At 47.9% G+C, this 26863-nt stretch overlaps 2 protein-coding genes across 2 annotated transcripts; one reads left to right on the top strand and one right to left on the bottom strand.

Annotated features, from left to right (window-relative positions):
• Positions 1–1185: 1185 nt before the first annotated feature.
• LOC137352928 (large ribosomal subunit protein mL50-like) lies at positions 1186–12953 on the bottom strand. The gene is made up of 2 exons (XM_068018783.1): positions 12811–12953; positions 1186–2595 (listed from the first exon to the last, which is right to left on the bottom strand). The coding sequence occupies exons 1-2, from the start codon at positions 12919–12921 to the stop codon at positions 2185–2187; spliced, it is 522 nt and encodes a 173-aa protein (XP_067874884.1). The 5' UTR covers positions 12922–12953; the 3' UTR covers positions 1186–2184.
• Positions 12954–19132: 6179 nt separating this feature from the next.
• Positions 19133–25568, top strand: LOC137352927 (V-set and immunoglobulin domain-containing protein 10-like). The gene is made up of 5 exons (XM_068018782.1): positions 19133–19166; positions 20174–20273; positions 20734–21054; positions 23717–23956; positions 25058–25568. Exons 2-5 carry the CDS (start codon positions 20228–20230, stop codon positions 25180–25182), a joined length of 732 nt encoding a protein of 243 aa, XP_067874883.1. The 5' UTR covers positions 19133–19166; positions 20174–20227; the 3' UTR covers positions 25183–25568.
• Positions 25569–26863: the final 1295 nt, after the last annotated feature.

Raw genomic sequence — 26863 nt, 5'->3', positions numbered from 1 at the left:
TCTTTTACATTTCTAATATGTCAGTTCTGAACGGTCACTGACCTGAAACGGTAACTCTGCTTCTCTCGCCACAGATGCTGCCAGACCTGCTGAGTGTTTCCAGCATTTCTTGTTTTTATTTCAGATTTCCAGCATCTGCAGTATTTTGCTTTATGGTCCCTAATTGGCCCTACTCCTCCTTTTACCACCATTTTACTATTTATACGACTATAGAAAATTTTGGGATTTCCTTTAATATTAGCTGCCAGTCTCTTTTCATGCTCTCTCTTTGCTTCTCTTATTTGCTTTTTCACTTCCCCTCTGGACCTTCTATATTCAGCCTGGTTCTCAATGGTATTTTCGACCTGGCATCTGTCATAAGCACACTTTTTTTTCTTTCTCTTAATCTCTATCTCTTTTGTCATCCTTCGAGGGAACACACCTTGATTGTAGGATATTGTCATATACCTTATTGTGGAGATCCTCTGCTCTCAGTTAGAGGTAAAACATTCCACTCTTAAATCCCACAGCCACTATTCGGAAGAAGAGTACTCCCTAGCATTTATCTCACTTGTTAGTGGGAGCTGGCTGTGCGTGAAATTACAGGGTAGTTATAAAGGGGGGACTTTAATTATCCAAATATAGACTGGGATTGTAGTAGTAAAGGGAGTGAGTGGCAAGAGTTCCTAGAGTGTGTTTTCAGCAGAAGAGAGGCACTGCTAGACCTGGTTCTTGGAAATGAGGCGGGCCAAGTGGATCAAGTATCAGTAGGAGAACATTTAGGGGATAGTGATCATTGTATCATAAGGTTTAGGCTGACTACCGTTTTTCCTGCCAACCTCTGACTCCAATTTATTGACCCCAGCTCTGTTCTTACCCCACTGAAGTTGGCTTTCCCCCAGTTAATTATTCTTACTCTGGATTGTTCTTTGTCCTTCTCCATAGTCAGTCACAGGGAGTGGTTGAGACAAATAGCATAGAAACATTTAAGGGGAAGCTGGATAAACACAAAGGAGAAGGGGATATAAGGATGTGTTTATCATGTGAGATGAAGAGGGGGTGGGAGGAGGCTTATATGGCCCAACTGGTTTATATTCCAAACAGCCTGTTTCTGTGCTGTACATTCTATGCAGTTTACAGCACTGCCACTGGCTGGGGACTGCAACTGCAGCGTGACATGTTTACACAGGCAGAGAACAACATAAATGTTGACATAGGAATTTATAATGGAAAAAGTTGACAAAACCCAACAACAGGAAGTAAGACTTTGTAAGTGTGCACATGCACACACGCACACCGAGAGCGTCAATACTTTAGTTGCAATTTTGCCATTTTTCTTTCTCTCAACACTGCTTTCTAGGTTTGTCTTGAAATGAATAATTAGCTTTGAATGCAAGTGGGTTGGAGTACAAGAGTAAGGGAATCTTGCCCTAAATGTGCAGGCTTTGGTGAGACTACACATGGTCTCCATAGGGGGTGCAGCAAAAACTCATTACAATAATTCCCGGGATGACGGGGTTGTCCGAAGAGGAGAGATGGAGTAGAATGGGCCAATACACTCTGGGAATTAGAAGAATGAGAGGTGATCTCGCTAAAATGTATAAAATTCTTAGACGGTTTGACAGGTTCGATGCTGAAAGGCTGTTTCCCCCTGGCTGGAGAGTCCAAAACTAGGCAGAATATCCTCAGGATAAGGGGTCGGTCATTTTGGATTGAGATGAGGAGAAATTTCTTCACCCAGAGGGTTGTGAATCTGTGGAATTCTCTACCCCAGAGAGCTGTGGATGCTCAGTCATTGATGACATTCAAGTCAGAGATTGAAAGATTTTTGGGTACTAAGGGAATTGAGGAATATGGGAAGCAGGAAAGAAAGTGGAGTTGAGGTCGAACAGATGATCTTATTGAATGGTGTAGCAGGCACGAGGGGTTGAATGGCCTCCGCCTGCTCCTATTTATGTACAAGTGCAGTTGATGTTCTTGCACCCCATGGCCTGTCGCTATGCTGTCAAATTTTGCATAACCAGCCTGCGAATCACGTGGGACCAACAATCTCTGTGACACCTTTAAGACGACATTTATTCACTCAGTTCACCAGATAGGAACTTCTGCACACCTCTCGTGGGAAAATCGTCAGTCATCCCAGAGTGACGGAAGCCAAGGAATGTCACTTTCCGACACTGGAGCTGAGCGCATCGAATGCCATTCTCAGATGCCAGACCCCTCCCGAGCCGCATTTTGGCCTGGATTTGACCCGTCTCCACCTCCTCCTCTGCTCCTCTCGTAGCCCCAGTTGACGCGGAGATTTGTGGGCAGCACTGAGCGGGTGAGCTCCTGGAAGACGAAGGGGTCTGGCTCGGTCGGCTGCTGGTAAAAGTGCAGGAGGTCGCCCGGGCTCCTCATCTGGTGAAGCTGGGAGTTGGGAACCGGGTGGCTCAGCACCTGCGCCAGCTCACGGAGGAGGTGGAACCTCTCGCCCTCCCCCAGCTGAGCCCCCCGCCAGTCACCGGCAGCGCACAAACCCGTGGCTCGTTCCACTGCCGCCCGCACGACTTCTTCCAGCTGAGGTGGGGGAGAGTATTTCCGGCTCCTGATGGGTGGAGCGGACAAAATGGGGTCCTGGAGACAGAGCAAGAGAGAAAGCAAATGAGACAGAGACGTACATGTCTAGATTATGTATCAGCGCCCCAACAAATGCAGGCCAACGCGACAGTGAACCCTGACCCATGCCACCCGGTCTTATCTGCCCCTGGGGAATGAAGGAGGCATAGTGGAGCATTGGTCCAGAACCAGACCCTTAAACTCACACCCCCACAGTCACTATGCAGATAAACCCCAACCCCCAGTTCCCATGGAAATGAACCCCGACCACCCAGTTACCATGGAGATGAACCCCGACCACCCAGTTACCATGGAGATGAACCCCAACCCCCAGTTACCATGGCGATAAACCCTCCCACTGTTACCATGGAGATGAATCCAAATTCCCCAGTTATCATGGAAATAAACCCCAACCCCCGCCTCTACTAGTTACTATGGGGATTAGTGGCGCAGTGGTTAGCACCACAGCCTCACAGCTCCAGTGATCCGGGTTCAGTTCTGGGTACTGCCTGTGTGGAGTTTGCAAGTTCTCCCTGTGACCGCGTGGGTTTCCGCCGGGTGCTCCAGTTTCCTCCCACAGCCAAAGACTTGCAGGTTGATAGGTAAATTGGCCAAAATAAATTGCCCCTAGTATAGATAAGTGGTAGGGGAATATAGGGAAGGTGGGGATGTGGTAGGGAATATGGGATTAGTGCAGGATTAGTATAAATGGGCGGTTGATGGTCGTCACAGACTCGGTAGGCCAAAGGGCCTGTTTCAGTGCTGTATCTCGAAATAAAATAAATAAATAACCCTCCCCACCTCCCCCAGTTACCATGGAGATGAACTCTCCCACTTCCCACAGTTACCATGGAGATGAACCCCAACTCCCCAGTTACCATGGAGCTGAACCCCGAACCCCCCAGTTAGCATGGAGATGAACCCTCCCCACCTCCCACAGTTACCATGGAGATGAACGTTCAAACCTACCAGTAACCATGGAGATGAACCCCAACCCCCCAGTTAGCATGGAGATGAACCCTCCCCACCTCCCACAGTTACCATGGAGATGAACGTTCAAACCTACCAGTAACCATGGAGATGAACCCTCCCCACCTCCCACAGTTACCATGGAGATGAACCCCAACCCCCCAGTTAGCATGGAGATGAACCCTCCCCACCTCCCACAGTTACCATGGAGCTGAACCCTCAAACCTACCAGTTACCATGGAGATGAACCCTCCCCAGTTACCATGGAGATGAACCTCACCCACTTCCCACAGTTACCATGGACAAAGAACAAAGAACAGTACAGCACAGGAACAGGCCATTCGGCCCTCCAAGCCTGCGCCGATCTTGATGCCGGCCTAAACTAAAACCTTCTGCACTTCCGGGCTCCGTATCCCTCTATTCCCATCCTATTCATGTATTTGTCAAGATGCCTCTCAAACGTCTCTTTGGTACCTGCTTCCACCACCTCCCCCGGCAACAGGTTCCAGGCACTCACCACCCTCTCTGTAAAGAACTTGCCTTGCACATCCCCTCTAAACTTTGCCCCTCTCACCTTAAACCTATGTCCCCTAGTAACTGACTCTTCCACCCTGGGAAAAAGCTTCTGACTATCCACTCTGTCCATGCCGCTTATAACTTTGTAAACCTCTATCATGTCGCCCCTCCACCTCCGTCATTCCAGTGAAAACAATCCGAGTTTATCCAACCTCTCCTCATAGCTAATGCCCTCCAGACCAGGCAACATCCTGGTAAACCTCTTCTGTACCCTCTCCAAAGCCTCCACGTCCTTCTGGTAGTGTGGCGACCAGAATTGCACGCAATATTCTAAGTGTGGCCTAACTAAAGTTCTGTACAGCTGCAGCATGACTTGCCAATTTTTATACTCTATGCCCCGACCAATGAAGGCAAGCATGCCGTATGCCTTCTTGACTACCTTATCCACCTGCGTTGCCACTTTCAGTGACCTGTGCGCCCAGATCTCTCTGCCTGTCAATACTCCTAAGGGTTCTGCCATGTACCGTATACTTCCCACCTGCATTAGACCTTCCAAAATGCATTACCTCACATTTGTCCGGATTAAACTCCATCTGCCATTTCTCTGCCCAAGTCTCCAACCGATCTATATCCTGCTGTATCCTCTGACAAGCCTCATCACTCTCCACAACTCCACCAACCTTTGTGTCGTCCGCAAACTTACTAATCAGACCAGCTACATTTTCCTCCAAATCATTTATATATACTACAAACAGCAAAGGTCCCAGCACTGATCCCTGTGGAACACCACTAGTCACATCGCTCCATTCAGAAAAGCACCCTTCCACTGCTGCCCTCTGTCTTCTTTGACCGAGCCAGTTCTGTATCCATCTTGCCAGCTCCCCTCTGATCCCATGTGACTTCACCTTTTGTACCAGTCTGCCATGAGGGACCTTGTCAAAGGCTTTACTGAAGTCCATATAGATAACATACACTGTCCTTCCTTCATCAATCATCTTCGTCACTTCCTCAAAAAAATTAGTGAGACACGACCTCCCCTTTACAAAACCATGCTGCCTCTTGCTAACAAGTGCATTTGTTTCCAAATGGGAGTAGATCCTGTCCCGAAGAATCCTCTCTAATAATTTCCTACCACTGATGTAAGGCTCACCAGCCTATAATTTCCTGGATTATCCTTGCTACCCTTCTTAAACAAAGGAACAACATTGGCTATTCTCCAGTCCTCTGGGACCTCACCTGTCGCCAATGAGGATGCAAAGATTTCTGTTAAGGCCCCAGCAATTTCTTCCCTTGCCTCCTTCAGTATTCTGGGGTAGATCCCATCAGGCCCAGGGGACTTATTTACCTTAATGCTTTGCAAGACACCCAACACCTCCTCCTTTTTGATAATGAAATGACTGAGACTATCTACACTCCCTTCCCCAGGCTCATCATCCACCAAGTCCTTCTCCTTGGTGAATACTGATGCAAAGTACTCATTTAGTGCCTCGCCCATTTCCTCTGGCTCCACACATAGATTCCCTTCTCTGTCCTTGAGTGGGCCAACCCTTTCTCTAGTTACCCTCTTACTCTTTATATACGTATAAAATGCCTTGGGATTTTCCTTAATCCTGTTTGCCAATGACTTCTCAGAACTGGGCGGCACAGTGGCGCAGTGGTTAGCACCGCAGCCTCATAGCTCCAGGGACCCAGGTTCAATTCTGGGTACTGCCTGTGCGGAGTTTGCAAGTTCTCCCTGTGACCGCGTGGGTTTTCGCCGGGTGCTCCGGTTTCCTCCCACAGCCAAAGACTTGCAGGTGATAGGTAAATTGGCCACTGTAAATTGCCCCGAGTGTAGGTAGGTGGTAGGGAATATGGTATTACTGTAGGGTTAGTATAAATGGGTGGCTGTTGGTCGGCACAGACTCAGTGGGCCGAAGGGCCTGTTTCAGTGCTGTATCTCTAAATAAACCCCTTTTAGCCCTCCTGACTCCTTGCTTAAGTTCCTTCCTACTGTCTTTATATTCAAGGGATTCGTCTGTTCCTAGCCTTCTAGCCCTTATGAATGCTTCCTTTTTCTTTTTGACGAGGCTCACAATATCCCGCATTATCCAAGGCTCCCGAAACTTGCCAAACTTACCCGTCTTCCTCACAGGAACATGCCGGTCCTGGATTCTAATCAACTGACATTTGAAAGACTCCCACATGTCAGATGTTGATTTACCCTCAAACAGCCGCCCCCAATCTAAAATCTTCAGTTCCTGCCTAATATTGTTATAATTAGCCTTCCCCCAATTTCGCACCTTCACCCGAGGACTACTCTTATCCTTATCCACAAGTACCTTAAAACTTATGGAATTATGGTCACTGTTCCCGAAATATCCCCTACTGAAACTTCGACCACCTGGCCGGGCTCATTCCCCAATACCAGGTCCAGTACGGCCCCATCCCTAGTTGGACTATCTACATATTGTTTCAAGAGGCCCTCCTGGATGCTCCTCACAAATTCTGCCCCATCCAAGCCCCTAGCACTAAGTGAGTCCCAGTCAATATAGGGGAAGTTAAAATCACCCATCACGACAACCCTGTTACCTTTACATCTTTCCAAAATCTGTCTACATATCTGCTCCTCTACATCCCGCTGGCTGTTGGGAGGCCTGTAGTAAATCCCCAACATCATGACTGCACCCTTCCTATTCCTGAGCTACACCCATATTGCCTCGCTGCATGACCCCTCCGAGGTGTCCTCCCGCAGTGCAGCTGTGATATTCTCCTTAACCAGTAATGCAACCAGAGATGAATTCACCCCCATCTCCCCCAGTTACCATGGAGATGAATTCACCCCCATCTCCCCCAGTTACCATGGAGATGAACCCTCCCCACCTCCCACAATTACCATGGAGATGAACCCTCCTACCTCCCACAATTACCATGGAGATGAACCCCAATCCCAAAGTTACCATGGGGATGAAAGCTCCCACAGTTACCATGGAGATGAACCCCAACTCCCCAGTTACCATGGAGATGAACCCTAACCGGTCCAGTTACCCTGAACCCCAAACCCCCAGTTACCATGGAGATGAACACTCCCCAATCCCCCCCCCCCGTTACCATGGAAATGAACCGTCCCCCACCTCCCAGTTACCATGGAGATGAACCCCAACTCCCCAGTTACCGTGAATCCTAACCACCCCCCAGTTACCATGGAGATGAACCCAAAACCCCCAGTTACCATGGAGATTAACCACAACCTGGCCTCTACCAGTTACTTTGGGATTAACTCCTAACCCCTCTCAGTTACAATGGTGATTTACCTCCTCCCATTACGATGGTTATTTACTCTCTCACCCTCGGCACTTCCATCTCCTCCGCCGCCCAGGGCTCCACTTGCCGCCCGCAGCCCCAGACTGCCTGCAACCGGGGAGCAGAGTCACCCCCGGGCCACGGGAACCGACTCCTGGACCCAGCTTCAGAACCAGACACTGCACCGCCACCATCACTGCCACTGGGGAGGGGGGGGGGACGGAGCCTCTGCAGCACAGCCACAGACTGATCCAGCACAGGCCCCGCCCACTCCCCGTCAAAGTTATTGCGCATGCGGCCAAACCATCACCTCCCCACTCCTGCCGTCGGAAGACGAACTGGAGTATCTGCGCAGGCGGACTGCCGGTCATAGACCACACAGGTTCCGCCCTCTCTGAAGGGAAACTCTGCGCTTGCGGAGTAACCGTCACCCAACTGGATCCTCATCCCCGGGGAATCCTACAGTCCATTCACCCTCAACTGGATCCTCATCCCCGGGGAATCCTACAGTCCATTCACCCCCAACTGGATCCTCATCCCCGGGGAATCCTACAGTCCATTCACCCTCCAACTGGATCCTCATCCCCAGGGAATCCTACAGTCCATTCACCCTCCAACTGGATCCTCATCCCCAGGGAATTCTACAGTCCATTCACCCCCAACTGGATCCTCATCCCCGGGGAATCCTACAGTCCATTCACTCCCAACTGGATCCTCATCCCCAGGGAATCCTACAGTCCATTCACCCTCCAACTGGATCCTCATCCCCAGGGAATCCTACAGTCCATTCACCCCCAACTGGATCCTCATCCCCAGGGAATCCTACAGTCCATTCACCCCCAACTGGATCCTCATCCCCAGGGAATCCTACAGTCCATTCACCCTCCAACTGGATCCTCATCCCCGGGGAATCCTACAGTCCATTCACCCTCCAACTGGATCCTCATCCCCAGGGAATCCTACAGTCCATTCACCCTCCAACTGGATCCTCATCCCCAGGGAATCCTACAGTCCATTCACCCCCAACTGGATCCTCATCCCCAGGGAATCCTACAGTCCATTCACCCCCAACTGGATCCTCATCCCCAGGGAATCCTACAGTCCATTCACCCTCCAACTGGATCCTCATCCCCAGGGAATCCTACAGTCCATTCACCCTCCAACTGGATCCTCATCCCCAGGGAATCCTACAGTCCATTCACCCTCCAACTGGATCCTCATCCCCGGGGAATCCTCCAGTCCATTCACCCTCCAACTGGATCCTCATCCCCAGGGAATCCTACAGTCCATTCACCCTCCAACTGGATCCTCATCCCCGGGGAATCCTACAGTCCATTCACCCTCAACTGGATCCTCATCCCCGGGGAATCCTACAGTCCATTCACCCTCCAACTGGATCCTCATCCCCAGGGAATCCTACAGTCCATTCACCCTCCAACTGGATCCTCATCCCCAGGGGAATCCTACAGTCCATTCACCCTCAACTGGATCCTCATCCCCGGGGAATCCTGCAGTCCATTCACCCCCAACTGGATCCTCATCCCCAGGGAATCCTACAGTCCATTCACCCTCCAACTGGATCCTCATCCCCGGGGAATCCTCCAGTCCATTCACCCTCCAACTGGATCCTCATCCCCAGGGAATCCTACAGTCCATTCACCCTCCAACTGGATCCTCATCCCCGGGGAATCCTACAGTCCATTCACCCTCAACTGGATCCTCATCCCCGGGGAATCCTACAGTCCATTCACCCCCAACTGGATCCTCATCCCCGGGGAATCCTACAGTCCATTCACCCTCCAACTGGGTCCTCATCCCCAGGGAATCCTACAGTCCATTCACCCCCAACTGGATCCTCATCCCCGGGGAATCCTACAGTCCATTCACCCTCAACTGGATCCTCATCCCCAGGGAATCCTACAGTCCATTCACCCTCCAACTGGATCCTCATCCCCAGGGAATCCTACAGTCCATTCACCCTCCAACTGGATCCTCATCCCCAGGGAATCCTACAGTCCATTCACCCTCCAACTGGATCCTCATCCCCGGGGAATCCTACAGTCCATTCACCCTCCAACTGGATCCTCATCCCCAGGGAATCCTACAGTCCATTCACCCTCCAACTGGATCCTCATCCCCAGGGAATTCTACAGTCCATTCACCCTCCAACTGGATCCTCATCCCCAGGGAATCCTACAGTCCATTCACTCCCAAATGGATCCTCATCCCCAGGGAATTCTACAGTCCATTCACCCTCCAACTGGATCCTCATCCCCAGGGAATCCTACAGTCCATTCACCCTCCAACTGGATCCTCATCCCCAGGGAATTCTACAGTCCATTCACCCTCCAACTGGATCCTCATCCCCAGGGAATCCTACAGTCCATTCACCCTCCAACTGGATCCTCATCCCCAGGGAATCCTACAGTCCATTCACCCTCCAACTGGATCCTCATCCCCGGGGAATCCTGCAGTCCATTCACCCTCAACTGGATCCTCATCCCCGGGGAATTCTACAGTCCATTCACCCTCCAACTGGATCCTCATCCCCAGGGAATCCTACAGTCCATTCACTCTCCAACTGGATCCTCATCCCCGGGGAATCCTACAGTCCATTCACCCTCCAACTGGATCCTCATCCCCGGGGAATCCTACAGTCCATTCACCCTCCAACTGGATCCTCATCCCCGGGGAGTTCTACAGTCCATTCACCCCCAACTGGATCCTCATCCCCGGGGAATCCTACAGTCCATTCCCCCCCAACTGGATCCTCATCCCCGGGGAATTCTACAGTCCATTCCCCACCACGGTTACAATGCAGATTACCCCCCACCTCCCACAGTTACTATGGAGATTAACCTCCGGCATCCTACAGTTCCTTTTGTGTTTACACCGACCACCCACAGTGAAGATTAACCCCCACCTCCCACACTTACTGAGGTGATTAAACTCCATCTCCTACTGTTACTATGGTGATCAACTCTCACCCCCAGCTCTTCCATCCCTTCCGCCAGCCAAGGGCTCCATTTTCCGCCCGCAGCGGCAGAATGTCTGCGGCCGGGGTGCAGAGTAGGCCCTGGTATCCGGCCTCAGGTTCAGGATCCTCATCCTCAGGGAACCATACAGTCCATTCACCCAACTGGAACCAGATCCCAGAGAATCCTACACTCCATTCATCCAAAAATGAAACTTGATCCTCAGGGAATGCTACGGCCCTTCCTACACCAAATGGAGCCAGATCCCACAAAGTCCTACAGCCCATTCACCTCCCAACTGCAACCAGATCCCAGGGAATCTTACAGTCCATTCACCTCCAACTGGATCCTCACCCCCAGGGAATCCTAAAGCCCATTCACTCCCTGACTGGATTCACATCCCCAGGAAATGTTGACGGGAAAATCTACAGCCCCATGGATGTCGAGGAGCCTACAGGGTAAGAGAAGGAAGAAAAGGAAAGCTTATGTCCGACACCGTGAACTCAATAATACAGAAAGCTGAGACGAGTACAGAAAGCGGAGGGGTGAAATCAAAAATGAAATTAGGAAAGCAAAGAGAGGGCATGAAAGAATGTTGGCAAGCAAAATCAAGGTGAACCCAAAGATATTTTATCAATACATTAAGAGTAAGAGGATAACTAAGGAGAGAGTAACCTATGTGTAGGGGCGGAAGATGTTGGCATGGTTCTTAATGAATACTTTGCATCTGTCTTCACAAAATGGGGGGGGGGGGGGGGACATTGCATCTGTCTTCACAAAATGGGGGGGGGGGGGGGAACAATGCAGATATTGTAGTTAAGGAGGAAGAGGGTGAAGTATTGGATGTGATAAACATAGGAAGAGAGAAGTATTAATGGGATTAATCCTTGAAAGTTGATAAATCACCAGGGCCGGATGAAATGTACCCTACCCTCAGCTGTTAAAAGAAGCAAGAGAGGAAATAGCAGAGGGTCTGATCATCATTTTCCAGTCCTCACTCGATACGGTGTGGTGCCGGAGGACTGGAGAACTGCTAACATTGTACCTCTGTTTAAAAAGGGAGGGAGGAATAGACTGGGTAAGTACAGCCCAGTAAGTCTAACCTCAGTAGTGGACAAATTATTGGAATCTATTCAGAGAGACAGGATAAACTGTCACTTAGAAAGGCACAGGTTAATCAAGTATTTGTTAAGGGAAGATCTTGTTTGACCAACTTGATCAAATTTTTTTTGAAGTAACAAGGAAGACAGATGAGGGTAGTGCAGTTGATGTGGTCTGCATGGATTTTAGCAAGGCTTTTGGCAAGGTCCCACAAAGCAGACTGGTTAAAAAAAATCTCATGGGATCCAGAGAAATGCAGCAAGGTGGATACAAAATTGGTTGAGTGGCAGCAAACAAAGGGTAATTGTTGACAGCTGTTTTAGCGACTGGAGGGCTGTCTCCAGTGGCATTCCGCAGGGCTCAGTACTGGGTCCCCTGCTTTTAATGGTATATATTAACGATTTGGACGTAAATGTAGGGGGCATGATCAAGACGTTTGCAGACGACACAAAGATTGGCCATGTGGTAGATAGCGAGGAAGATAGCTGTAGGCTGCAGGAAGATATTGATGGTCTGGTCAGAGGGGCAGATAAATGGCAAATGGAATTCAACCTGGAGAAGTGTGAGGTGATGCATTTGGGGAGGTCAAACAAGGCAAAGGAATACACAATTAATGGGAAAATACTGAGAAGTGTGGAGGAAGTGAGGGACCTTGGAGTGAATGTCCACAGATCCCCGAAGGTAGCGGGACAGGTCGATAAGGTGGTTAAGGAGGCATACGGAATCCTCTCCTTTATTGGCGGAGGTATAGAATACAAGAGCAGGGAGGTTATGCTGGAACTGTATAACTCATTGGTTTAGGCCACAACTTGAGTACTGTGTGCAGTTCTGGTCACCTCATTACAGAAAGGATGTAATTGCACTCGAGAGGGTACAGAGGAGATTTACGAGGATGTCGCCAGGACTGGAAAAAGGCAGCTATGAGGAAAGATCGGATAGGCTGGGGGTTGTTCTCCTTGGAACAGAGAAGGCTGAGGGGGAGATCTGATTGAAATGCACAAAGATTGTGAGGGGCCGGGATAGAGTGGAGGTGAAGGGCCTATTCACCTTAGCAGAGAGGTCAGTGATGAGGGGGCATCGACTTAAAGTGATTGGTAGGAACATTAGAGGGGAGATGAGGAAAGACATTTTTCACCCAGAGGGTGGTGGGGGGGTCTGGAACTCACTGCCTGAAGGGGTAGTTGAGGCAGAGACCCTCAACTCGTTCAAAAGGAGTCTGGAAATGCACCTCAAGCGCTGTAATCTGCAGGGCTACGGACCAAAGGGTGGAAGATAGATGGATTGTTTTGGGGCCAGCACAGACACGAGGGGCCGAATGGCCTCTTTCTATTACTCTGGTGCTTAATCACCCCACCTCCTCCCGTTACTGTGCTCATTCAATCTCTCTCACCCTCGGCTCTTCCGCAGCCCCAGACTGCCGGCGAGCGGGGACCGCAGTCACCCACGGGCCCCGGGGACCGACTCCCGGCCTCAGCCTCACAACCAGACGCTGCGCCGCCATCACGACCACGGGTGAAGGAGAAGGGTGGGCGGAGCCTCCGCAGCGCAGCCGCAGACTGAGCCAGCGCCCAGGCCCCGTCCAACTCCCGTCACAGCCCGCACGCATGCGCCCTCATTCCTGCCGACAGACGGCGAATGGCGTCTCTACGCATGCGGCCTTCCGGACAGACCGCCAGCCAGATCCCGCCACTCGGACAGCTGTGTCAGTGCGCATGCGGAGTAACCTTCACCCAACTGGATCCTCATCCCCAGGGAATCCTACAGTCCATTCACCCTCAACTGGATCCTCATCCCCAGGGAATTCTACAGTCCATTCACCCTCAACTGGATCCTCATCCCCGTGGAATTCTACAGTCCATTCACCCTCCAACTGGATCCTCATCCCCAGGGAATTCTACAGTCCATTCACCCTCAACTGGATCCTCATCCCCAGGGAATTCTCCAGTCCATTCACCCTCAACTGGATCCTCATCCCCGTGGAATCCTACAGTCCATTCACCCTCGACTGGATCCTCATCCCCAGGGAATTCTACAATCCAGTCACCACTTAACTACATCATCATCCCCAGGGACGCATACTGAGATTGATCAATTTTTGTTCAACACGGGGATTAAGGGTGACGGAACCGATGCAGACAGATAGGTTTCAGATCCAGATCAGCTGAGATGTCATTGAATGGGGAGCTTTCCTTCATTAACCCACATTTGCCCAAGTGACTATTAAGTTTGTCCCAACTTATTGTTTCTAGAAGCTTCCCCAACACTGAGGTTAAACTGACTGGCCTGTAGTTGCTGGTATAGAATCCTTCTAATCCCTTCTCCCTCGTGTGTTTATCCAGCTTCCCCTTAAATGTATCGATACTATCCACCTCAACCACTCCCTGTGGTAGTGAGTTCCACATTCTCACCACTCTCTGGGGAAAGAAGTTTCCCGAGTTGCTGATTTGAACAGCAAGTTTCAAAAGGGGACTGGATAAATAGTGAAAAGGAAACATTTGCAGGTCTCTGGGGAAAGAGCAAGGGGGGTAGTGGGAGAAATTGGATAGGTCTTCCAAAGAGACAGCACAGGCAGGATGGGCTGAATGGCCGTCCTATGGAATGTATTATTCTTGGATTGTTTAGTGATGAAGGATTGTGAAGGTGTGTTTGGATCACACCTTCTTGTTAAAAACATTCAACATTAAAATAGGATTTTGCAGGGCGGGTGGTTTCATAGCTTGCAAGTTCGAGCACTGGTTTTATAAAGCAGAGGTCAAAAGTTCACATTTCACTGCGACCCGATTTCAGTTGTTTTTCTAAGATCCGTGTTGTTTGATACGATTCGCCAGTTTTTGAGGCGTCGGGGTTATACACCTACCATCCCACAGGCACTGAAATTCATATATCACATTACTCATTTGTTTGATAGGCAGAAGGCCTTTTTAAACAAAGCTTGGCAGTTAGCTGTCAGTCACCGTAAACTGGTGCATTCGCCATAGCAATGCCTCGACCAATCAGAGTTCACTTGCCAACCAATCAGCACTCTCTTCTCATGCAGTACAAGTTGTTATTTTTCTTACATTGGTTATTCTTGCGGATTGTCCTGATGAGTGCAAGACAAAAAGTTTCAACAGCATGTCTCTATTTTCAGCAATGCCAAAGTTCTGTACTACTAAACGACTATTTACAGTTAATTGTTAAGTTGGCCTTGATAACCAATACACAGGGGAATAAAAGTAAGTTCATTGTTAAATCGGAGCTCATGACCAATTCACTGAGAATAATCTTACAGTTAATTAATATATTGGGTTGATCACTAATAGACTGATTAGAATGTGACAGTTAATTGTTTTATTGTTTGTAGCAACGAGTGCACAGGGCACAAAGCTACAGTTAATTGCTAAAGTTGGACATAATAACGAATACACTGTATCAAGTTAAAATTGATGGTTAAATTGGGGTTGATAACCATTCCCGAGGGAAATAATGTTTGAGTTAATTGTTAAATAGATAAACAACATGCGAGGGAATAAACTGACATTTAATTGTTAAATTGAGCTTGAAACCAATGCACAGGGGAAAAGATTTACAGGTAATTCTGAATTGGACCCAACAAGCAAAACACTGTGTATACGGTTACAGTTAATTGTTGGGCTTGATAAAAATACACAGGGGAATAAAGTTGCACTTAAGAGTTAAATTGGGTTTTATAACCAAACACAGGGGAATAAAAAGCTATGTTAATTGTTAAATTTGACCTGAAAACCAATAGACAGGTGCATAAATCTATATTTCATACATGCATTTAAGGGGAAGCTAGACAAGCATATGAGGGAGAAGTGAACAGAGGGTTACGCTGATAAAGAAAGATGGTTCTCAATGGTTCTGCTTCTAAATTACAGCAGAGAGAATTCGCAGCTGATTTTCAGACATCTACAAGTCAGGATCTGTGTGAGAACTGTGTTCAGACTCTGAAGTTCCTGCTCGATCGGACACCAAATACAGACGTAGTTGGAGACGTGGATGGAAATGGGAGATGGCAGCAGATGCTGAAGCTTGACAAATTTAACAATGCATCGTGTAGTGAACAAACTGGCCTCAGATCCTGAGGGCCCAAGACTGTCAGGCAGTGACTGTGATCACCTTCGGTGAAGAGCTGAGAAAAGATCCCTGGGTTTCAGTGCTGCAGCTCACTGACACTGTGGGGAACAGTTAGTTAAACTATTTGCCGATAATGTCTCCTGTTACCCAGTTGCTGTGTGTCAGGACTCTAGGAAATATTACATTTGGAGATAAATGACAGTCTCGGAGAGTGACGGACGCAGTGATTAGCCTGTTGGGGAATAAACAGAATCCAGATGTACTGACACTTGTGGTGTTGTCCTGCCTGTGTAAGAACATCATTCATTCGACAGCAAACACCATCCAGCCCTTTGTGGATTTAATCCTGATCAGAATTCAGCCACTCCTCGGGGCAGAGTGTGAGCAAATGCGGGTGGAAGCATTCATCCTGTTGGGAAACGTGACCAAGTGCGGGACAGGAGGGTCCGGATCTTTCTTCTCCCAGCAGATCCGTCTGAAAGACATTGTTGGAATTTCACTCCACCCACCTCTGCAGCAGTAAGAATTGCAACCAGGAACCAATAATACTGTGGACAGTTTTGGTCGCCTTACCTAAGGAAGGATATATTTGTCCTGGAGGGGGGTGCAGCAAAGGGTCACTAGATTGATTCCTGGGATGAGGGGATTGTCCCAGGAGGAGAGATTGAGGAGACTGGGTCAGTATTCCCTGGGGTTTAGAAGAATGAGGGCTGATCTCATTGAAACATATAAAATGTTTAAAGGGTTTGACAGGGTAGATACTGAGAGGCTGTTTCCCCCTGGCCAAGTAATCTAGAACGAGGGATCACAGGCTCAGAATAAGAGGTCGGCCATTCAGGACTGAGATGAGGAGAAATCTCTTCACTCAGAAGGTTGTGAAGTTTTGGAATTCTCTCCCTGAGGGAGCTGTGGATAACCCATCATTTTGTATATTCAAGGCAGAGATGGATACATTTTTGGACACTAAGGGAATGGAGGAATATGGGGATAGTGGGGAAGGTGGAGTCAAAGTAGAAAATCAGCCCTGATCATATTGAATAGTGGAGCAGGCTAGAGGGGCCGAATGGCCTATTCCTGTTCCTATTCCTTATGGTCTTTCGGCAATTGGGAAAAGAACGAGAGGTGACATGAGGAATTCTTTCTGTTAACACAGTGTGTTGTGATCTGAAAGGTCATTGGAAGCAGATTCAATAGTAAATTACAAAAGGGGAATTGGAGAAATAACTGAAGGGAAATAAAGTTCCAGGGCTGTGGGGAAAGAGCAGGGGAGTGGGACCAATTGGATAGCTGTTTTAGAAAGCCAGCACAGGGCCGATGGGCCGAATGGCCTCCTGTGCTGCATCACTATTTCAGCACCATCCTGGAATGGAAAGATAACCCCAGCTTCCTTTCTCTACTGAAAACCGTCTTCTTAAACCCCTCTCCCCGTCTCCTCTACCCTCACCTCCAACAACAACTGCCTGGAGCTCATGGATTTCTTTGTCATTCAGATCGAGACCATCCAATCAGCTGCCTCTGCCACTTCCCTACTTTCCCCTCGGCCAATGAACCAAACTTCCTCTGAGGTTCCCTCCTCCCCTCGCCCTGAACTCACATCCTTCTCTAGTTTCTCTGCTCTCTGCCCTCATGCCCTCTCCGAGCTCATCTTGTCCATGAGACCCACCTCCTGCTCCCTCGACCCTATTCCCATTAAACCACCGACCACTGTAAGACTCTTAAAAAGGGGCTCTCACTTCCCTCTAAGGTCCTGACCCTGTACTGAGTATCAATCACACAAAACAGACTTTGGATACAATTTCCACTTTATGTGGAACACCTTTATTAACTCACCAAACAATAGTATATACTTACAACACCAGTTGCTTAGTAGACCCCCCCGTACAGGAGATCATTCCCCGGTGATCAGATCCACTGAATAACTTCCCTGCACGACCTCCCGAGACTGACCAAGTCAAAGTTCCCAGCTGCAGCAACAATGTCCTCGTGAGCTGTGGCTTTATATCACTTTCAGACCCTGGTCCCTCGACATATAAGGTAATGTTTTGAATTGGGTCATCCGATTGGGTTTCAGTGCCTAATCAGTTACATTGTCTTTTATTTTTAAAAAGTCCAATATGAACTCCATCGCTGATCTCTTCTGTCAGAATTCATCTTCCTTCATCCTCCAAGTCTTCAACACCAGGTGAGCTCCACATGTTGGTGCACACCCCAACTGGTTACATTTTACTTATGAACACATCGACATAAAAGTCCCGCATTTTACGGGTTCCCTGGGCTTTAATTGTCCCGAGGCGGGGCTTAGGCCCGCTTGAGGGAGGAGGTCCCGCCTCAGTGAGCCGCCGGCCAATCAGCGGGCCAGCAGCTCTTTGGCCGCTCCCGGTGGAGCCTCTGGGACTATCAGCAGCCCAGCAAACCAGATGGAGCCAGGAGTCCAGGTAAGTTGGGCATGCCTCACCAAGGGGTCCTTCCTTGGTGAGGCTGGAGTGGTTATCTGGGAGGGGAGAGGGGGATGTTTTGGGTCCTGGGGGTGGGTTGGGAGACGGGGGCGGCCATCAATCAGGCACCCTGTGCCCGACTGCCATGACTCCCCCGGTGGGCAGAAAGTCCGGCAGCTATCGCTGGGCAGCCTTTCACATCCCAGCACGCCCACTTGCCATGGGTAAAATATCCGTGGAGGCAGACAAGGGCCCTTGAGTGGCGACTTAAGGGCCTTGATTGGCCTGGGGCGGGCAGGCCATTTCCCCCCCCTCCACCCTACCCGACCGCTGTTAAGTTGACTGGAGGCGGGAGTGGGGCGGGTAGGCCTCCTGGAGCCTCCCGCTCAATTTTAAGCCACACCCACACCACCATCCGACCTGCTGGGGCAGCGTAAAATTCAGCCCATAGAGTCATAACAGCACAGAATGAGGCCATTCGGCCCATCACGTCCAGGCAACCTCCCTATAGAGCTGCCCAGTAAGTCTCAGTCCTCCCGCTCTATCCCCATAGCCCTGAAAGTGCCCATCCAGTTTCCTTTTGAAATCATTGATCATCTCCGCTTCCCCACTAAGAGGGAGAGAGTTCCAGGTCATCGTCACTCGCTGTGTAAAAAGGTTCTTCCTCACATCCTTTCTGCATCTCTTGCCCAAAGACTTAACTCTGTGTCCCCCAGTCCTTGTCCACTCTCATGGTCACCTGACCTGCTGCTTGCTGGTCCAAATGCCGAAAGGGTCCTGGCCCCTCATTCTCGCATTATATTCAGCCACTACACTCCCGCCCTTTAACATTCCCCAACTGATTTTCTACTTCCCCATGTTCAAAATGAACCTCAAAACCTTTCCTCCATCAGTGCTTTTGTCCCTTGGCCCATCCTTAACTCTTCCTCTCCCGCCGTTCCAGTGTTTCTTGTCCTCTTTAATGGAAAGCACATGACGATATTTTCTTGCATGTGAGAAGGGCTGTCGAAATGCAAATTGTTTTTCACTTGGAGTAAATCGGCTCCACTCATGTTCTCTCTTGGCCTGAGGCAAAATAAACTTAATGACTTCTCCTTGTGATGAACGCCTCATGTTTGACAAATTCCATTAGTCATGTGGTTTCAGGGAAACCCTCTGAATTTGTTTCCGCATTGTGCAGGTATTCAGTTATAGGTCTGTGGAAACAAAACAGGGACAAAGTTACAGGAAGGTAAGAATGAATGTTTGTGAATATTCCATCCAATACCAGTGGAATAAACTGCAGTTATTCTGGATGTATTGGGAAAGATTAACTCTGGTTAGTGTGGGTTAGTTTACATGGTATCAAAGCCCTGATTGCAACTCAAGAAAAACATTTACAGTTTTGCTGGAATAGCATTTAGAGACAATAGTCCCATTTCTCATTCCATTAAAATGTAACAGCTCAAAGAAATTTCATCCCCTCCTTGACCCCCCCCGCCCCCACCGACCCATCGTGGTGCCTTCCATTTTGTCCAATTATGAGTCTTTGCTTTGTAAAATCTGATGTGTTAAGAGCACTAACTTTAACTTTGAATCATTTGCCTCATGTAATGGTGTCAGAATGGTTCAGTGGGTAGCACTCTCACTCCTTACTCAGAAGATTATGGGTTTAAGTCTCACTCTGGAGATTTTGAGTGCATGATCCAGGCTGACACTACCAGTGCAGTACTGAGTGAGGACACAAACCCGGGACTGAAGTCATGGTGTATTGGGTAGCAGTGATACTTCTACTCCTGTAGGCTTCGGAAACCTGGCCTATCTACAGCAGACACTTCAAGGCACTGGAGAAATACCACCAGCACTGTCCCTGCAAAATTCTTCACCTTCGTTGGTAGGAGAGGTGGCTTAATAGCAGAATCCTCTCCCAAGCTAACGTTCCCAGCTAATCAGCTTTGCTGGTTGGGCCACATCACTCGCCTGCCTGACCCCAGGCTCCTGAATCAACTGCTCAAATCTGAGCTTCGGCCGGGCAAAAGACTCCCAGGAGGACAGGGGAAACATTTTCGGGATGTTCCCGAGACATTCCTGAAGAAATACAACATACCCACCAACTTGTGGGAGTGTTCCCCTCCCCCACCCAATCTTCTGCTTGTATCCTCTGCGGAATAAGGAAATGAATAAAACCTTTTCTCTGGAGCACCCACCCCTTATCACTATAACTTAAGAGCAGTAACTCTAGACTTTTATTTTCCATAGAGACAGCCAAACATTCAGAGATTGCTCTGTCATTCACAGTGGCGGTGATCAGACATGGCGATTTTCCGGTCCGTTTTATTCCTCCTGTTAACTAATCTGGGTGAGTTATATATTTCATTCCATTTTTTCATCATGAGGGAATGGGTTGTTGGCCGTTTCGAGGGGTTACTCTGTTTTCTCCCAAGTTACAGGGGGCGGGTCGATCATTGTTTATTTATTTAGAGATACAGCACTGAAACAGGCCCACCGCGTCTGTGCCGACCAACAACCACCCATTTATACTAATCCTACATTAATCCCATATTCTCCTACCACCTACCTACACTAGGGGCAATTTACCTATTAACCGGCGGAAACCCATGCGGTCACAGGGAGAACTTGCAAACTCCGCACAGGCAATACCCAGAACTGAACCCGGGTCACTGCAGCTGTGAGGCTGCAGTACTAACCACTGCGCCACTGTGCCGCCCAAATACTAGTGCCCAAACAGGCGCTATTCCTGAAAATATTAACCCTGGATACAGTAGAACTGACGATTCACTGTTGTTTATTCCTTACAGAATTAGCTTCAACGCTCATCATTTTTGAGAGCCCCATTGACACCATTCTGGGAAACTCCGTGTATCTTTGGGTCATGCAGGAGCCCTGGGGAAATTTTTCTATAATTTGGACAGTCAATTCCACCACCTTAATCGTGAAAGCAGAGGGAGGTGATGTAACGTACTCAGCGCCATATGAAGACCGAGCAAAACTTTTCACCAACAATGCAACTTTACGTCTGGATAATGCGACACTGAAAGATTCCGGGGTCTATAAAGTCGAATTGGTCAACACAACCATCGGAGTTCAATCAACTGCGGAAATCACACTCCGAGTGCACAGTAAGATATAGAGTTCATTCACACTGACCACACACCACAACCTAATTTGGTTTCTATTAAAGTGATTACAACAAAGATTAGGGTGAGCGATGTTTAAAATACGGGACATCCAATGGTGCTAAAGATGCACTCATTGTGAGAGGCCTCGGAATCATTGACCTACTAAACTATGGGAAATTGTTTTGACAACCCACAGATCCAGCCAATACTTTTCTGTTATTCATTCCTGGGTTGTGGGTATCGCTGACCGAGTCAGCATTTATTACCCATCTCCTGAGGGAGTCACCTTCAGGAATCGCTGCAATCCTTTAATTTAGCTCCTCATTTTTAGGTATGCCTGGTGTTGTGGGATCACCTTAAGAGGCTGTAAGTGAAGGTCACCAGAGGAAGTGATGTCGTGTCAGACATGACCAGAGAGTTGTTGGTGCATCCCGATGTGTGTAAATGTGCTTATGTAGTAGCTGTTTTATTTATCTATATATCTATAATATTATGTTCCTGTACTCTTTGAAATTGCTGTGTAATTTGTTCTCTCAGCTTTGCTATTTCCCAATAGCCCTGTAATTACTTCTTTTTCGATATACATCTCACTCCCCTTTGAAAGTTGAGCTTTAATTTGTTTCCTTTCAACCAGTGCATTGCAGATCATAACCAATCACTATCTAAACAAACCTACTGATCTCCCCTCTCTTTCTTTCACTAATTATCTTAAATCTCTGTCCTCCTGTTAACAACTGCTTTGCCAATATATGTTTTGCCATCCTTACCAATTTGTCCTGCCACCTTCAAAGATTTGTGCAAATGCACCCCAGGGTGCCTGGTTCCTCTTTAAAATGGTACCAATTCGTTTATATTGCTACTCTTCATTTTCCCTTCCAAAATATACCAATCTTCTCTGCATTAAATTTCATCTACCATGTATCTGTTCATTTCCCGAGTATGTCTATGTCTTTCTGAAGACTGCTCCTATTCTCCGGACTGTGCGTTACACTTCCCAACGTTTTGTCATCTGTGATCTCTGAAATGATGCCCCTATACCCAAGTCCAGGTCAGTAATATATCTCAGAATGAACTGTGGCCCTAATACCGACCCCTGGGAGATGTCACTGCACACATCCATCCAGTATGAAAAGCAACTGTTCACCACTATTATCTGCTTTCTGCCTCTCAGGTTAATTTCGTGTCAATGTTGCTCCTTTAATCACAGGATTTTGCTGATAGGTCTATTTTGTGGCAAATTATCTAAAACTTTTGAAAGTCCATAAACACATCAACTGCACAACAGTCTCCCACCAACTCCTTTATTTCATCAAATAATTCAATAGAGTTTGTCAGACACGTTTTGTCTTTGACAAATCCTTGTTGACTGTCTTTCATAAAACAACTTTGAGCTCTGCCAACCTTTTAACTGCCTTCCGTTTATCCCTTTTTATCTTATCTAATATCGATTCTACCTCCTCCTTTACTGTGACTTTTCTTTCCTGAACACAGTTTAAAAGTCAGCATTTAGTGCCTCAACCATGTCCTCTGTCTGTCCAAGAAGATTTCTACGTTGCTTTAAAATTGACCCCACCTTTCTTTTGGAGTCTATGTTGCTCTTTATATGTTGATGAAAGAATTTTGTGTTCCCTTTACATTGCGCTAGCTAAGGAGAAAGAACGTGTTCCTCTTATTATCTTTCTCAGTTTTCCTCTGCACTTTCTGTGCAGTTTGATTCTCCACCCCATTATAAACTTCACATTTATCAGAACTTCATTTTTCTGTGATTTTCATCTCAACTTCTTTCATCATCCAAGGACCTCGAGCCTCAGATGCCATTCTTTTTAACTCATGGGAGTAGGTTTATTTTTTGTTTTTGTTTTAGAGATACAGCACTGAAACAGGCCCTTCGGCCCACCGGGTCTGTGCCGACCATCAACCACCCATTTATACTAATCCTACACTAATTCCATATTCCTACCACATCCTCACCTGTCCCTATATTTCCCTACCACCTACCTATACTAGGGGCAATTGCTAATGGCCAATTTACCTATCAACCTGCAAGTCTTTGGCATGTGGGAGGAAACCGGAGCACCCGGAGGAAACCCACGCAGACACAGGGAGAACTTGCAAACTCCACACAGGCAGCGCCTGGAATTGAACCCGGGTCGCTGGAGCTGTGAGGCTGCGGTGCTAACCACTGCGCCGCCCAAACTATACCCAAAACTGTACCCAAACTATTTCTTCCTTGCAGGTCTTGAATCGATCCACTTGCCTATTTTCTTTCCCAGAACTAGATCCAGTTCTGTTTCCTGCCTCAACTTGTGTTTCTAGCATTCCCTGTTCTAACAACACCTAGTGTGATACAAAAGTTTCCCCCTTCACCCCTTTAATCACAATTTTAAACTGATGTCCCCCAGTTGCCATTGGAAATAATTTCTCTGCCACCTCACGGATGTTTCATATCTGGTGAACTCTCCTTTTTGTCCCTTTTATTGTAGGTCTGCGTGCTCAGAGTGTTGTGTTAATCTTCAGTCCCCATTGTTTGGCCTTGAGAAAACTGACCGTTTGCAAACATTAAAATTTGTAGTTTGCAACTTCAAATGTCACATTTCTTTAAATTCAGCAAAGTGAAAACCATGAATGATGAATGAAGAGTGTGTTTCTGTCTGGATTCCAGGGCCACCTTTAGGACAGATCATGTGTGACGCTGAAGACAGAGAAAACCAATTGAACTTGTCCTGCTCGTGGGTAGCTGGGCTACCTCAAACTGCCATTGAGCTGAATGTTGGCTCGATCTCTCTAACTGGATCAAACAGGCCACATTACACCATTGAAAAGAAAGATATCAACCCATCAATGGAGCTACAGTGCACAGGACAGCACCTGAACGCCTCACAGACATGTAGATTGGTTTTAGGTGAGTAAAATGACATTGTACCTTTCTGTTATGTCATCGAGCAGGTTCAATGGCCCATATGGCCTACTTGTCTTATTTCTTGTGTATTTATGTATAATATACGCATGAATGTATAGATGTGTAGAACACGACATGCTAATTAAATATGTTTACTGGCATGATCTATTGTTTCCCTCTTGTTGAGTTATTGAATGAAGGGTGGATCATGTCAATCATGTATAAACAGTGAGCAGGAGATCAAACAAATTTGGTTTGGGTATAAATTGCTAGATAGTGGATAAAAAAGTAATCAGACAACTGGTGAAGAGTATGTTTCCATCAAGTGAAAGATCAGAAAACGTACTGAAATGTATAGAAAGTATGGCAGGCACCTCCTTAAGGGAGAAAAACCCACCCTCCTTACTCGGTCTGGCCCTAAACCTGCCCCCGGCCCCACTACAATGTGGTTGACACTGAGATGCCCTCCGAAAGGACATCGCAAGCTCCCCAGTTGTATCACTGCCTTCACAATGGGCAGCTGGTGCTGGGAAAAAAATGTCCAAATATCAAGAATGAATTTTAGAAAAAGGTCATTGGTGCCAAGAGAAACCAAAGCACACCCCACTCCCCGTACTCTCTCTCTCTGTCCCCAAATGACCTTAGTGTGTATTGCCTTCCTTGCTGGGGTACCATGTGTGTTGATGTCTTGAAGAGGTACTTGTACTTTCACATTTCTCTAATAGGAAATTGTTTCTACTGCTGCATTGGTTCGTAACCAGAGGACACGGAGTTAGGATAATGGGTAAAAGAACCAGAGGGGGGAGATGAGGAGAATTTTTTTGACGCAGCGAGTTGTTGTGATCTGGAACGCGCTGCCTGAAAGGGCGGTGGAAGCAGATTCAATAGCAACTTTCAAAAGGGGAATTGGAGAAATGTAAAGGGAATAGTGCAGGGCTATGAGGCTAAACCAGAAATGGCAGGGAGAGGGGGAGTAGGAACAAGTGGATATCTCTTTTAAAGAGCTAGCACAGACACTGTGGGCAGAATGGCCTCATTCTGCGCTGTAAGTTTTTTTGAGGCCATTGTCATTTGAATCTGCCTATTCCCGTGTGATTTATTTAGATGAACCGCAGTTCTCTGCGCTCTCCAATCCGCGATTGAAAGTGGCTCCGAATGCAAGCGTCACCTTACAAGTCTCCTTGACCAAGAGGCTGCGATACTCAGCGACAGAACTATTACCGGTGTAATTCACCTGGTCTAAAGGCAACACTCTGATCACAGAGTCCGACAATAACACTCTGATCGTGAAGTCCGACAATAACACTCTGATCACGAAGTCCAGCAATAACACTCTAATCACAGAGTCCGACAATAACACTCTGATCGTGAAGTCCGACAATAACACTCTGATCACGAAGTCCAGCAATAACACTCTGATCACAGAGTCCGACAATAACACTCTGATCGTGAAGTCCGACAATAACACTCTAATCACGAAGTCCAGCAATAAGTTCATCATTATTTCAAACAGCACCTTCTCTCAATTAATCATCCTGAAATTTGAAAAAGCTGATGAAGGGAAATGTACCTGTGTTGTGAAAAATGCAATTGGAGAAAAGGTCTTTGATTTTTTTCTTGGATTTGTTAGTCTCAGGTGAGTTAATCGGTGTGAGCCATTCTATATCTGAGCTGTTGATGCCAATTCAATGGTCACTGTTAGTCCACGTGATCTTCCTGTACAGAAATGTAGAACGGAATAAAATATTGCTGCTAATAACCAGAGATAAAATAATTCATTGTGATTTGACTTAAAATCATGTAGGAATGGAGATTTTGCCATGCAATATTATCAGCATTGTGCTAATGAATTGTATCAAATTCCCTTATCCTTTATTTTGAGCTCAGAACATTGGGATAGACCGTGGCTTTGTGCGATAGTATAAAATGGGTGATAGCAAATCAGCAAATAATACAGAGCAATCTGCTGTACCTCTCCATTAAAATCCACAGGAGGGGAATTGAGCAGGTGTACAATGAGCAGTCAGTATGATTATCACCCATTGTACACTATCACCCAAGGTTTAATTAACCCAATATTTTGGTTAAAATAGTGAACGGTTCTTTCCTGGCAGCCTTTTAAAGATGGGCCCAGCACCTGCTCCGGCATCAGGTGAGGCCGTTCACGGTGATGCCGAGGCTGCCCCTGACACGTGATTGGGATGGGGCTTAGGGGTCAACTTTGAATGATTGGTCTGGGGAGTGGGTGTCAGGGGTCAGCTCTGCATGATTGGTCAGGGGGAGGCGGGTGTCAAGGGTCAGCTCTACATGATTGGTCAGGGGGAGGCGGGTGTCAGGGGTCAGCTCTGCATGATTGGTCTGGGGAGGGGGTTGTCAGGGGTCAGCTCTGCATGATTGATCTGGGGTCAGCTCTGCATGATTGGTCAGGGGGCGGGGGTGTCAGGGGTCAGCTCTGCGTGATTGATCTGGGATCAGCTCTGCATGATTGGTCAGGGGAGGGGGTGTCAGGGGTCAGCTCTGCATGATTGGTCAGGGGGAGGCGGGTGTCAAGGGTCAGCTCTACATGATTGGTCAGGGGGAGGCGGGTGTCAGGGGTCAGCTCTGCATGATTGGTCAGGGGGAGGGGGTGTCAGGGGTCAGCTCTGCATGATTGGTCAGGGGGAGGGGGGTGTCGGGGTCAGCTCTGCATGATTGATCTGGGGTCAGCTCTGCATGATTGGTCGGGGAGGGGGTGTCAGGGGTCAGCTCTGCATGATTGGTCAGGAGAAGGAAGTGTCAGGGGCTCAGCTCTGCATGATTGGTCAGGGGGTGGAGGTGTTGCACTGGAGTGCTGACTTGGGTTGCAATAGAGTGCTACAGTGGAAGTTTGGTAACTGAGGATAATAAAGGGTTAATTTTATCTTAAATCTA

This window comes from Heterodontus francisci, chromosome 39 (assembly GCF_036365525.1).
Source record: "Heterodontus francisci isolate sHetFra1 chromosome 39, sHetFra1.hap1, whole genome shotgun sequence".
Lineage (NCBI taxonomy): Eukaryota > Metazoa > Chordata > Chondrichthyes > Heterodontiformes > Heterodontidae > Heterodontus > Heterodontus francisci.
The sequence above is the reverse complement of the archived record's forward strand: the minus strand, read 5'-3'. Positions and strand labels throughout refer to the sequence as shown.

Coding starts and splice junctions, on each gene's coding strand:
- LOC137352928 (XM_068018783.1), bottom strand. CDS start 12,921: ATGGCGGCGCAGCGTCTGGTTGTGAGGCTGAGGCCGGGAGTCGGTCCC. Junction 2,596..12,810: donor GGGCTGCGGAAGAGCCGAGG/GTGAGAGAGATT, acceptor CTCTGTCTCCAG/GACCCCATTTTGTCCGCTCC.
- LOC137352927 (XM_068018782.1), top strand. CDS start 20,228: ATGGCGATTTTCCGGTCCGTTTTATTCCTCCTGTTAACTAATCTGG. Junction 21,055..23,716: donor AATCACACTCCGAGTGCACA/GTAAGATATAGA, acceptor TCTGGATTCCAG/GGCCACCTTTAGGACAGATC. Junction 23,957..25,057: donor GACATGTAGATTGGTTTTAG/GTGAGTAAAATG, acceptor TGATTTATTTAG/ATGAACCGCAGTTCTCTGCG.